This window comes from Tympanuchus pallidicinctus, unplaced genomic scaffold, assembly GCF_026119805.1.
Source record: "Tympanuchus pallidicinctus isolate F22 unplaced genomic scaffold, pur_lepc_1.0 scaffold20, whole genome shotgun sequence".
NCBI classification, from domain to species: Eukaryota; Metazoa; Chordata; class Aves; order Galliformes; family Phasianidae; genus Tympanuchus; species Tympanuchus pallidicinctus.
The window spans coordinates 11,191,383-11,204,141 of NW_026294722.1; the positions used below are offsets into that span (position 1 = coordinate 11,191,383).

The following is a 12,759-nucleotide window of genomic DNA, read 5'->3' on the forward strand; positions in this document are numbered from 1 at the left end:
TGCTACACCAGAGTCTCGCTCTGCAGTCAGCACGGAGCTTGTCTGTACTAGTTTCTTCTATAAACGAAGCAGCAGCTGGAGCAGGACTTGTTGGGAATGCTGAAACTGATTTCACAACGCAGCTAGCAGCTCTTTCAGAACTATTAGTAGTCAAGATTTCATTAGCTCATTAGGGGTGGATTTGTTTCTCCAAAATATTCATGACCAAATTTAATTATGAGTCTTCATGAAAACCGTAAGACTGCAGACATGATCTGGGACTTCAGAGCCAGTGAGGGGAATGGAAGAGCTTGCTGCAGACAGCTTTGTAATCAGGATTTGAGCAGGTTAACTGCGCACTGACCGTCCCAAAGGTCAGTGGGAGACCAAACAGTGCTACAAACAAACCCCATGTGCTGCTTACTGTCATACAAAGACTCGCTGCTCTGCCTGCAGGGCTGAAGAGATCAGAGCTCTCATATCAACACCGAGTGCTGGTGCAAGATGGACTCTCATTCTTCAGTTTACACCCAGTGTACAAGTTCAGAACAATACAGTGCTATTTCAGAGGCAAAAAGTCAACATCATGAAATCATCTTCCTGGCCTGCACTAGAAATAGTGTGGCCAGCAGGAGCAGGGAGGTGATCATCCCCCTGTACTCAGCACTGGTGAGGCCGCACCTCGAGTACTGTGTTCAGTTTTGGGCCCCTCACTACAGGAGAGATGTTGAGGTCCTGGAGCGTGTGCAGAGAAGGGCAACGAAACTGGTGAGGGGTCTGGAGCACAAACCTTATGAGGAGCGGCTGAGGGAGCTGGGATTGTTCAGAGTGGAGTAGAGGAGGCTCAGGGGAGACCTCACTGCACTGTACAAAATCCTGACGGGAGGTTGTGGTGAAGAGGGATTTGGCCTCTTCTCCCCAGCAACGAGCAGGACATGGGGCAATGGCTGCAAGTTGTGTCAGAGGAGGTTTAGGTTGGACATAAAGAAGAACTTTTTTCTCTCACAGAGTGGTCAGGCACTGGAATGGCTGACCAGGGAGGTGGTGGAGTCGCCGTCCCTGGCGGTGTTCAAGAGGCGTCTGGATGACGTGCTGTGTGATGTGGTTTAGTGCTTGTGGTGGCAATGGTGATGGAGATGGTTGGACTGGATGATCTTATAGGTTGTTTCCAACCTTGTGATTCTGTGATCCACTGAATAAACACTGTCAAGTCCAACAAATTAAGGATCACAGATTCAATCTGGACTCGTAGTTGAACTGAAAACTAAAAACATTTCATAAAGGTAAATCTAAAGACATATGCAAGCAGATAAACTGTAGCAACTACATATTACCTTGCAGCTCTACTAAATCCAATGGACTGTTATAACCAAACTGACACTCTAGACTTCCATTGGAACCAGGCTGGTCTAAGCAACCCAACTTTGTACAACAGGCATTCTCTAACAAAGGCATTTCTTGGCTATGGCTGCTCCCGCAGTTCAGGCTGTGACCCAACACAGTGCACAGCCACCACAGCTCAACCTGACCAGTGCTAGAGCTGCACCACCAACCTAAATTGAGAACTCCACAGATGCTCAGCACATTGAGATGAGGCACACCGCCCTTGCAGCTGTGCAGAAGCAGGGGGTGGGCACTTTCTGACAACACAGAAACTCTTCAAAGTTATCTGGAACAACTCACAGGAATGGTAGAGCCCCTGCTTCCACACTAGAAGGTATAAATACATCAAGTTACCCCAAAAGCCTTTCAAGCAAACCCAGGGCAGACGCTGCAGCATCCTTATGGCTGAGGCTCTCAGGACACCCACCTGATGTAGGGGCACTGAACCACAACAGAGGAGCAAGGATGAGCTCCCACCATCAGCTAGGAAACCAATTGCTCATAAGCACACAAATAAGTGATTTTGTGAATGAGGAACAATGAATGAGGAAATTAACCAGTCTATTGAAAGGGGGCTGAGTCCTTGTTTAATTTTCAACCCAAGAGCTCATGACATGGAAGTTTGATTCGTATGGTGAGTCGTCCTGTATAGGAGAGGTCTAAACAAACCATGATGCTTGGCTCAGTATTAATGTCAGAAATAATACAGGGTTAAGTGACATTCATAGACTCACAGCCTGCAACAAAGTGGCAGCTTCTCAGCCTTCACAAAGACTGGCATCTCTTTGCCATCTGCTTTGTTTACACTAACATTGGCCAAAATTGCACAGACCTCACTCACAGAGTTAACAGAAAACCCTTAAACAAGAAATTCTCTTTGGTTCTACTTCTTCATTTGCATCCTGGTTCATATTTTTTCCTAGCTGATACATAATTCCACCACGTCCTGGTATTTAAAGAAGCCCTGAGCTCTCCCAAGTGACCTTACAGCTCTGTGCTTGCTCCAAACTTTTCCTGGCCTGCAAACATCCGGCAGCTCCATGCCTGCTTTACACTGGCCAAGAGAATGTAGGAAGTGCTGAGTGAATGAACTCTTGGATCAGGGATAGCATTAGGATGAATGCTCCCAGGAGAGATTCTTCCTCTCCTGTTAATCAAAGGAAATACTCCATCTAAATGCAGCTGGCACCTTTATCTACTTTTACCTTTCTTACACACAAGCTGGAGTCAGTCCAGGATTGTAGAGTATTTGGCCAAAACAACTGTATCTCATATCAGCTGCAGGGATGTACATACTGCAGCATCATGCCTACCTTCCGCTATGAGGCATGAAAGGATTTCCTTCCACTGTGTCAGCCCTGTTGTTTTCAAACATTAACATTGTCTGAGCTTTACCTTGACAGAGAAAAACAACTTTCATCAGCAAAGCTGTATTTATTTGCTGCCAAAAGAGGATATCCTTCCAATTCCATTATATATTGGCCACCTGCTATGGTCCTACCAAGAGCTACAGGCTCCTGTTCACTCAAGAACTTACATTAACTCCTCCTGCACTACAGAGGAGCCAGACAAAGAACAGACACCACCTTCACGATGCACACAGTCATCTCCCCTCCTGGATGATAAAGGATATTTTCAATTATTTTAGCCCTGCAATGAAGCAGAATTTCGAGCTTCAGACATATGACCTTAGCCAGCTGCACGTTCTGTTGGATATCACACCAGCCTCCCTCCCCACCGCACCGACAAGGAAACCACTCTTCTGTGCTATGAAGTCACCCCATGCAGCAATGCAAGGGAACCAACTTCTCACTGGCAATGCCCAGCTGTGTTACTCTTTGCCACAGGCCTAAGGCCTAACAGACACTCAAGAAACCCGGATTATTTTCAGCAGTCCCTTTGGGGTTTAAACCAAGGCAACAGGTCAGTACCACTGCTCAGCCATCCCACAGAACACACACCACAGGCTAGCCAAAGGAAGCAGACTTCCCAGGTGTTCTCCATGGCAGATGAAGGCCAGTGAAGGTTCAGCAGGAACTGAAGATGAAGACATCTGCCACACCACTTCCTCCAGGAAACAGGCACTCACTGGACCTCAGCTAATTGCCATCAACTGAGGTGCTTCAGAGAGAAGAGTGCAGATGTGATACAGCCTCTCAGCTGAAGGAATGATGAACACTCACAATGTATGTCATTATACTGGCTCTTAGTTATAATGGCTCTGGTGCTGCATTAGGTAATCTGGCAGGGATAAATGTTAAAAAAAAAAAAAAAGCAAAAAACCCAACACACAACCACTTGATCAGGAACTTGCTGTCACTACTCCAGCAATGCCCTGGCTGCTCACTGTGCTAGTACTGAACATTAAGAGAGTGATGGTCAGACAGGACCCTGCCTTTGTGTTCCTCACCTCCTTGATCCTTCCTAACAGTACGCCTAACAGTAACATGTTGGTGCAGTCCTCCACTTCTATCCAAGTCCATCATCCTAGGAGGCATGTTCTGCACAAGGGCAAAAAAGAACACAGAGATCAGCACTTCAGTACTACAACAATCAACAAATAGGAATTCCTGCAGCAGAAACGTGCTTGGGTCTCAGCCAAGCCGTTACAAAAGTGCTGGGTCCCAGCCATACAACATAGTCAGGATTATCTCCTATGTCCGGGCTCTGCCATAGGATGGCAGTGTGTTCGTTCAGGTGGACACTCACACATCAGCAGCCACAGTATTCGAGCAGTCTGGGACATCTCCAGTTATAACAAAGGGACTCAATTTCATATTAATTAAAAACTAAATGATTAACTCAGACCAGTGAATTAACATTAGTATTGCCAGGCATTATGCAAGAGGATTTGAGGGTCCCAGAGCTCCAATCTCTAAATTTTAAGAGGACATGAAAAAGAGACCAGAACGTGGCTTACTTTAAGAGGCCCCCCAGCGAGGACTGCCCTCCTAATTTTCCATGCGATACCAACATTTCACTTGTACAAAGCTAGCACAGAAGATTTGGTGACAAAGACACTCATTTTAACAAGAGCCTCAGATTTTGCACAGAGCTCAACAGCCCAGGCACCGGTGGAACATGCAATGCAGATGGAAATAATTATTTAGGAGGGGAAGAACTCCTGCATGCACAGAGCAACATTTCACTAAAACTGAATAACCTCCCACCAACACATTCCAGACTCCTGGAGTAATCTGCTTTGGGGAATATGCTTTAAGCTACATCAGCTTTTGTATTTCTTTCTCCAAACTTCTTCGCAATCACAGAACGCGCTCCCCTGCGAGCTGACCTAACGGTCTTACCAAACAGCAAATACCAGAAAGTATTATAAACATCCAAACCTAAAACCTAGTTAGAGTCCTACATTTTCAAACAATGGGTTTTGAGTTCAGACAAGCTTTTTCAATGCACAACAGACCTGGAAGGACTTATCCACATCATTAACCATGCTGCTGACTTCTACCTAAAGCCTGGGGCATAACGTAATGAGTAAATCATACAGGCCATATTTGATATATAGGAAGTTTTTTCAGTTATTATTTTCCTGTTTTATTTAATATCTCACTGATAAGCAGAACTCGCACTCCTGCCTGGCACTGGTGAGCTGGAGGCTGCTTTTTAGTAAACAAATCAAAATCACTTTTGTTAGAAAGAAACAGCATTACAGAAAGAAATACCGACTGATTAGAAACATCTAATTACAAGCAATCCTTTCAAGTCAGCTGCATGAGGACTATTTCATATAACATGTTGCAGGATTAAAAATAACTCCACCAGGTTTCAATTAAGAAGCAACACCATATGGATTTTACATTCACAACAGGAAAGCTCAAACACTATGTCAGGACCAAGACATTTTTATGCAGCACTTCAACTGCTCAAATAGAAGCATGTGGGCCATGACTTCCCCAGGTAAGCTAGAGTTTCACTAAACAAAGAGCCTAGAAGATGTACAAATGCAGACTAAACTTCAACCTTATATCAATCTTATGTTGCAACCTCCAAGTCTTAAAGGATTTAAAAAAGAATCCTCCCTCCTCGTGCAGCCGCAGCAAGCTTCCAAACCATCACAACTCCTGCAAGGATCCTCAGGTCACCATCTCCTTCCCCACCCTGCTTAAAGCAGGGTCAGCACTGAAGTGAGGACGTGGAGGGCTTTGGCCAGCTGGGACATGTGAAGGAGCCACTTGTGCAGGCTGCATCTCAGCACTCCCGTGTACTCACAGGGAGCAATAGCTTTCCTTGTGGCACGCTGGGCCATCACCTCTTTTAATTTGTAATGCCTTGACAACTGATATAAAGCACTGGAAAACAACATTTCTGGTAAAAACACAACCTCAAATTCCTGAGCACCCCAAGTGCAGCGCTGCTGCTGCTGCATCTTCTTGGGGCACGAGCCAAATCCTGAGCACTGTTTTCCAACACACAGCTGGACACACAAACCCCAGTTCCTCAGCATCAAGAGCAGATGTCAGCCCAGCTGAATCACCCCAGGACTCCTCCAGGAGAAGGCAGCAACCAGCAGCAGTGCAGCACCCAGCTGCCTTACCCCTAAGTGCTCTGACATGCTGCTTTCTGGACACATTTATCACGTAAATCCACCAAAACACATTATGTCACTTCAGTTTACATGAAAGTAGAGTCTGGGTCTTTCGGCAGTTTCTTCCAGACTTTGAAGCTCAGTGGAGAGCAAAACTGGTTGCTAACTTTTTCAGTGCACAATGCTTCCTGATGGAGTTTTAAGAATGTTTATCCAACCCCATCTCTGCAACATGCCTGCAAAGTAAATGCTTTACAAATAAGAAGGAAGGAAGAAAAAAAAAAAGGGAGATTGAGTGATGCGCAAAAGGTCATAACACACCTACACCTGGTACAGAGCAGCACAGGCTTCTGGCTCCCTGGAGGCTTTGCCTCAGTCAGAAGAAACTGCTGAAATACAGCTGAGAGAGGGAACACTGTTAGAAGGAAGGTACGTACTTGGGAGTAAATAGGAGTGCCCTTGGACCAAGGCTGCTGTGTGCATACAAAACGGTGTGCTGCCCCAAGTGAACAGTCCTTATGGTGAATTGAACCCAAACCCACAGAGGAGCCTTGACTTCAAAGAAGCTTCTATTTGCAATCATTGCCAACAAGCTAACACTGGAAGAAGTTCTACAGCTGCCCAAATTCTGTGTGCTCTAGCACTCCTGCTGATGCCCAGAAAGCAGCTTCTGCTCATAACGCAAAGGGAAACCAAAGTACAAATTCATGGATGCCGTTCAGGTACTTGCAGCCCATGAGGGAACTGAGGAATCACACCACGTCTACTGCGAGCTCCATACACCGCACAAAGCCCCAGGGGCAGGCACTGCAGCCTGCCTGGGAGAAACAGACCGCGTTAACAGAGAGGAACCGCAGCATCTGTGCTGTAGTGTTCAAACCACCTCTATGCTCAGACTCACCTCCGTGTCACACTCACACACCGTTCGCCCCGTGCAAAAAAATAAAGCTCGCTCCCCAGAAGTAACCGGCCGCGTTCCTCTCAGCAGGCTGCACACCCCCAAGCCGCACGGTTCCACCGGCACGTTCAGCCGGGCGGTGATTCCCGCAGTGCCCCCAGCCTCCCCGGGCAGCTCCTCGGGCAACGACCCCGCTGCTATTACGGGGACACCGGGAGCGCCAGCGGCCCGGCCGCGAGAATGCTATTCCGAGAGTATTTACACAGCCTAAAAACTGCTCGAAACACATATTTTGGTGTTCCCGGGCTTTAAGGCATCACCGCGAACAGTAACATTCAGGCACCGGTTACCTGCCCATCTCAGTTTCCCAACTCCTTCCCCGCGGGCTAGCGGCTGCCTCGGCACATTGCGGCTCCTTTGTGAGCAAAGCCCACCGCGGGAGCCGAGCTCCTGCACACAGCGGCTCCGCGCTCGGCAGCTGCCCTTACGCGCACGGCGACCGCGTGGAAAAAGGGGAAAGAAACACGGAGACCAACCGGCGCTCTTCTCTCAGTCGCCCGGACGCGCTCTGCAAACAATAGCGGGCAAGGCGAGGAAAGACGGAGAAAGAAGAGCACGAAAGCAGCAGCAGCCGCCCTCCCTGCCCGCCCCTCCCTCACGCACCGCCGCGGCTCCCCCGAGCGTCACCCGCAGCGCCCGCCGCCTCCGAGCTGCGCGCTCAGCCCCGCCGCGACCCGCCGCTCCGTCCCGCCCCTCGGAGCCGCCCCGCCCCGCCCGGCTCCCCCCCAGCGGCCCGGCCGCGCTGCTCGGTGCGGTACCCAGCTCTGCGGATGCGTAAAGGCGATTTGCTCAGCAAACGGCTGATGAATGGCGTATCCGCATATATCTCCTCGAAATAAACGACCACGGGTATAAAGACAGCGAGCAAACAAGTTTTATTTAAAAGCATGCTGCCCTGCATAAATATTTGGACGCGTGGACATCTGTGGGAAAAGCAAACGCAAACAAGGCGTGCTTCGTAATTACAGGCAGCAGAACCGTTACACAGTCTCCCCATGCAGGGCTGTGGAGAGTTTCCTTCACCTCAGGAATAGGGACAAACGGCAGCACGCTTCCCAGGCTGTGACTCCCTATTTTCAACTTGTCTTTTCAGACGAATTGTGCAACGCGTGCGTCAAAGCAACGGGCAAACGGCTCCTCAAGAACCTTTAGGGGACAGAACTACAGCATAGCCCCCTCGTGGCCCCAGGGAGCTGGCAGTGACCGTCTCTGGTAGTGGAATCCAACCTCACGTGCTGAAAAGGGTGTATTTGCACAGCTCCATACATGCTAAGGGTGTTTAGCCACTCTGAAAGTGATTTGTACTTTGCAGTAGGAGAGTAGCAGAGCACATTTCCAAGCTCTACGTGAGATACTACTTGCTGTGGTCCATTTAATAACACAGAACCAGTCAATACTGTTTACTTGGAAATTAGCTGTTGTGACCTGAGTGCATCAGCTTAGTCCAGACTGCATTTCTTTTTTAGGGAATTAACCTCTCCCTGCCATGCTGGAGTAGCTTTCACCGATGCTGAACAGGATTGCTGCTAACAGTCATAGAACTACTGGCTTCATTTCTACCTCCAGGCAGTCCTCTGAGCTGCACTCTGTTCTGTTTTCTTGTATCTCATCCCCAAGATTGAAGTTAACAGCCCTCTGCTTTGTAGCCTTGGGGAGCCCAGGATTTTCACAACATTTCCACGCAGCAAATCACAAAGCCGAGCCGCATCGACAGCCAGAGAGGATGGCAGAAGCTGAATCCTCAGGACATTACAGATCTGGAGCAAGTGGCTGAGAAAAGTCCAAGTGAGAGAACAAAGCATGGAGCACAGCAGCTGGTGAAGAAAAGGGGAAGAGAATTGCCATGGAAATCACATTTTTGGAAGATGTTCAGTTTTCAGCAGGATATAAATAATGCAAGACCATACGCGGTTGTCCCTTCTCTCGTCCACCCAACACAACCAACACAGCCTGTTGGTGTCACAGGTCTTATGTTACAAGGGACAAGTTTAAACTCCAGTTCTTCAGACTGCTCTGAATAAGTGAATGCTTGCACATGCAAAGAGTTCTAGGAGAGCCGAGAGGTAACCTAGGCAATTCCAGGCTCATTCTTAGCATGTTTTCTTCTAGTTTTTGAGTACCGATAATGGAAAAATAATAATTAAAAACAAATCTTACAACACTGCCCTTGTTCTATCTTGTTAGCATTAGTGATGTCAAAGATCGTTTAGCATGAGATATTCCTTGTTCCATGCTAAAGGTCAGCTTCAGGGTGTGCTAGTCAAACAGATACAGCAATTTAAGACAATACCAGTCCTTGACAATTCTAGTTTAACAAAGCAGCCAGCCAAGCTGGTAGAAGTAAACATAGGTAACTGTTGCTGCAATTCAAAATCCAGGCAATGTAAGTAGAGAGGACAGAATAGAGACAGAGGAGGCAGGAACTAGCTTTGCCTTCTGAGCCCCTGCTGCAGCAGGGCATACAAAGAGCAAGGAAAGAAGCCACACACAACCCTAATCTCTTCCACTCTTTCAGACATATCTTTTGGGATTTGTAAGAACTGCATGCAGTTCTTAAAGACTTTGCAAATATGTATACATACCTTCATAATACATACACACTTGTACATATGTATGGTTCAATTCTGTACATACTCTGTTCAATTTTGTACTCCCTGCAGTTGGTATTCAACAGGAATCATTCCAAATAGGGATGACAGGGAGAGAAAACCTCTTGTTGTTCATTACCCAAGCAGAAACCAGTCTTGAAGATATCTCAGGCAGAGATGGAACAAAATAATACGAGCTGAGGCATAAAAGCAACAGATATGCAAAGAGAGAGTCTGGTCGTGCACTCACCATTGTGATGTTACAGAGAACGCTCCTTCCCACATGGGAGGGTTTTATCTTTGGTTCTGGGACCAGCCCTCTGAGATGGCAGTTTGCTTTTGAATTCAGATAAGCAGGTTTGGGCCTTGATTGTCCCACAGGGCCACTAGATTGTTTGTCCTCTTTAAATTCTGGACTTGCTGTGTCATGCTGGCTTTCATCATCTGTTGGTTCATCTTCAAGTTTAGATTCAGAATGAGACACATCAGCAATCAGAGATTGATTCTTAGTTTCTTCTGCAGGAGGCATCTCTTCTGGAAATAGATTTTGAAATCTGTTACATTACAGTTAGTAGTTCTATCCAAGAGCTGGACAAAATTCTTCTGAATCCCTTTTAACTGGAATTAAGGATTTTCAATCCCAGCTAGGCAGCAAGAGGCCTATACAGGTGATTGATTTTAACCAATTAGTTTTTAATCAGCAACTACATTAAAGTCAAAGCTGAGTTATGCACTTATTTTATGCCACTTTACACTAGGAACAAGTAGGGAATAAAGCAAGTGGGTATGACTTAATTAGGCAAGAAGACATTAAAAAGAGCATTGCTCTGTTTGGCTTCTTAAGAGTGACAGAGTACATCAAAGCTTAGTGATATATGTCGTCTTACTGATTGAAAGGGAATTGAGATCATGGAAGCCTGATGCAAACAACGGTCATCCTGGGGCCTGGTATTATAAAGGTAAATGCAGTGCATGTACCCTGAAAAAAATTTACATCAATAGAGGCATCAAAATATTTCAGAGTTACTCTGTCCAGGAAAAAATTGACACCCAAACTCAATGTTAGAACAAGGCACAGCTAACCTTTACCTACACAATTCACATGGTCATTTTATTCTGCTTTTCAGACATTAGAAATGAGCTGTGCCTATGCTACTTAGGTAGTTTGTACCATGATCATAGCTCCATAGAGCCTACACTCTTTAGTCACTGTCACTGCTTATCCACAGGAGTGCACTTGGATGTGTGGAGAAACAGCTAGCAACAAGCAGAGATTTCTCTGAGCATCACTTGTACATTAAAACTGAAAAATAGGCACAGAGAGTCAGAAAATGCATGGGTACACGAAGGCAGGGCAGGAAAGGTGATTAGAACATAAGCCTCAGCTGTGATGAATGCTTTCTGCTCCACTGCTGCCTGTGGGCCCAAAGGAATCATTTGGTTGTCTCCTGTAGGATCTGTTATAGAACTGGTTACCACAACTTTAAGTAAGAACCTGACTTGTTGAAGGCAGCTTTCGTTCTTATTTTCCTTCCTACAGTTGTCCGTCAAAGGCAGAATTACTGCTTCTGATTGGAATTGACTTGTGATTGATTCCTAGGCTGCAATTGCTTATGTTCCAGGATTTGCAAAACCAGCCAAGCTTTATGCCCAGGAGCACATCAGCAAGCCTATTATTAGCCTAAACCAAAGCTTCTTAGTTACTGACATGTTAGAATTAAGAACAGTGATAGAGCAGAGATACAAAGTAAATAAATGAAAATGCACATCCTGCTTCTTTAAGAAACTGGTTTTTTTGTTTTTAAATCAGACTCAGCATTAATAAGAGAAGCCCTTAATAACTCCCCTGATAAAATCCACTCCCTCCTCAAAATACACAGAGATGAACTATAATGTGGGAGTTTGAAACCATGCCAAATTATTAGGAACCATTTCTTTTAAATAGAAATCTACAAAAGTTATTTGACTTTTATCTCTCTTAAATTGAATTAATTCTGAAGAAAAAAGAAGCAGCTAGCAGGAGTTAGTCTTATAAGCATTTTAACAGAAAAGTGTGATCATTTAATTTTCTGTAGGCCACCAAAAGTACAAAACCAACAAACAAAAACCACGCTTATTTTCCCTCTGTGATGAGAGGCATTAGGCTAAAAGTAGCTCACAGAATGCTTTACAGATGAAATTAATAGAGACAAAGCCTTTCTACAGATGCATGCATCCAATCACCTGCAGAACTTACCTTCATTAAGTAAGAGCCGTAGCCAGATCACTGCTATGATCAGTGTTAGTACATATGGCAAAGAAAGGCAAAAGAAAACAGGCAAAGTCAGCTCAGTCACCAAAGGAACTGGAGGATACTTCATTGCTAGCTTCAGGTTAATCTAAGTTTAGAGCAGCTTGCTTGTTCTTTACTAACTACCTTTTTATAACTCTGATTGCATCACTGTGTTAATCACAAGAGGACCAGTGGTATCCTCAGCACGGATTGCAAAAGGAACAGCCCTGTAAGGGCAGGGAGGGGGTGAAACGGATTAAGAACGCGATAAGGAGACCTGGGAAAACATCTGATTTGATTGTCACTGCTTCAGCTGGTAATTACAGGATAAGAATAAATTGGAAAGCCTTCAAGGCTGATGTTAAAATGGTAGGTAAAGGGATTCTTATATCTTCTAATAGAGGGGTATAACCGAGCACTTCAATTGCTCTTCGAAACTGGTAGTGAAGCTAACTTCTGAGAAATCAGCAACACAGAATCAGGCTTGCAGAGATTCAGAACATAACTACTAGCTAGTTAAAAAATGCTTATCCCAGGTGCTCTTGTTTGACATGGAGTACATATACTTCCCACCTTAACACAGATCCCATTTTTAACCTTCTCTGCATATTTCAATCTAATAGCGAATCCATCGGGAAAATATACTTTAACATTAATTGCCTTCCTGTTTCCCTTCACTCCAAGAAAGGCAAGCTAGCATGCTTAATAGGACACGCATCTCTGTATACATTGCCTCACAAAGGAGCCCAGCCGGAGCTGAGTTAGGAGCAGACAGGTGGCTTTGATAACTTGGTGCTCATCGCTTCTCCCCGAGCACCAAGACGTGCTGCTCTGTTAACTGCTGTGCAGCAGCAGAGGTTTACGGGTCAAATTAAACTGCACATGATGGAAGATGCTAAAATTCCTTAATAAATAGTGATGAACAAAAGCTGAGCTCGAGGGCTCTCCAAATCATCAGGTAAGGACAAGCAAGCAGCGATCAGCGCTGTTCATCCACCTGCGGGCTTTGCATGGCCACACCTCGCCTCGCTGCTTC

At 45.8% G+C, this 12,759-nt stretch overlaps 1 protein-coding gene and 1 long non-coding RNA gene across 3 annotated transcripts in view; both read right to left on the bottom strand.

Annotated features, from left to right (window-relative positions):
- Positions 1-7,537, bottom strand: part of ARHGAP40 (Rho GTPase activating protein 40) — a 39,122-nt gene extending 31,585 nt beyond the window's left edge. Inside the window, exon 1 of one of the 2 annotated variants that reach the window (XM_052683411.1) lies at positions 7,467-7,537. Coding sequence is in view for 1 of the 2 variants with exons in the window: in XM_052683410.1 (XP_052539370.1) it covers positions 7,154-7,161 (8 nt within the window). In the remaining variant the exon portion in view is untranslated. Of the gene's footprint in view, positions 1-7,153; positions 7,294-7,466 lie in introns of those variants that run through there. The other variant, XM_052683410.1, reaches the window with a different exon arrangement.
- Positions 7,538-7,623: 86 nt separating this feature from the next.
- LOC128080795 (uncharacterized) lies at positions 7,624-12,720 on the bottom strand. Its single transcript, XR_008206890.1, has 3 exons — positions 11,688-12,720; positions 9,702-9,985; positions 7,624-8,677 (listed from the first exon to the last, which is right to left on the bottom strand). It is a non-coding gene; the product is annotated as an uncharacterized LOC128080795 (long non-coding RNA).
- Positions 12,721-12,759: the final 39 nt, after the last annotated feature.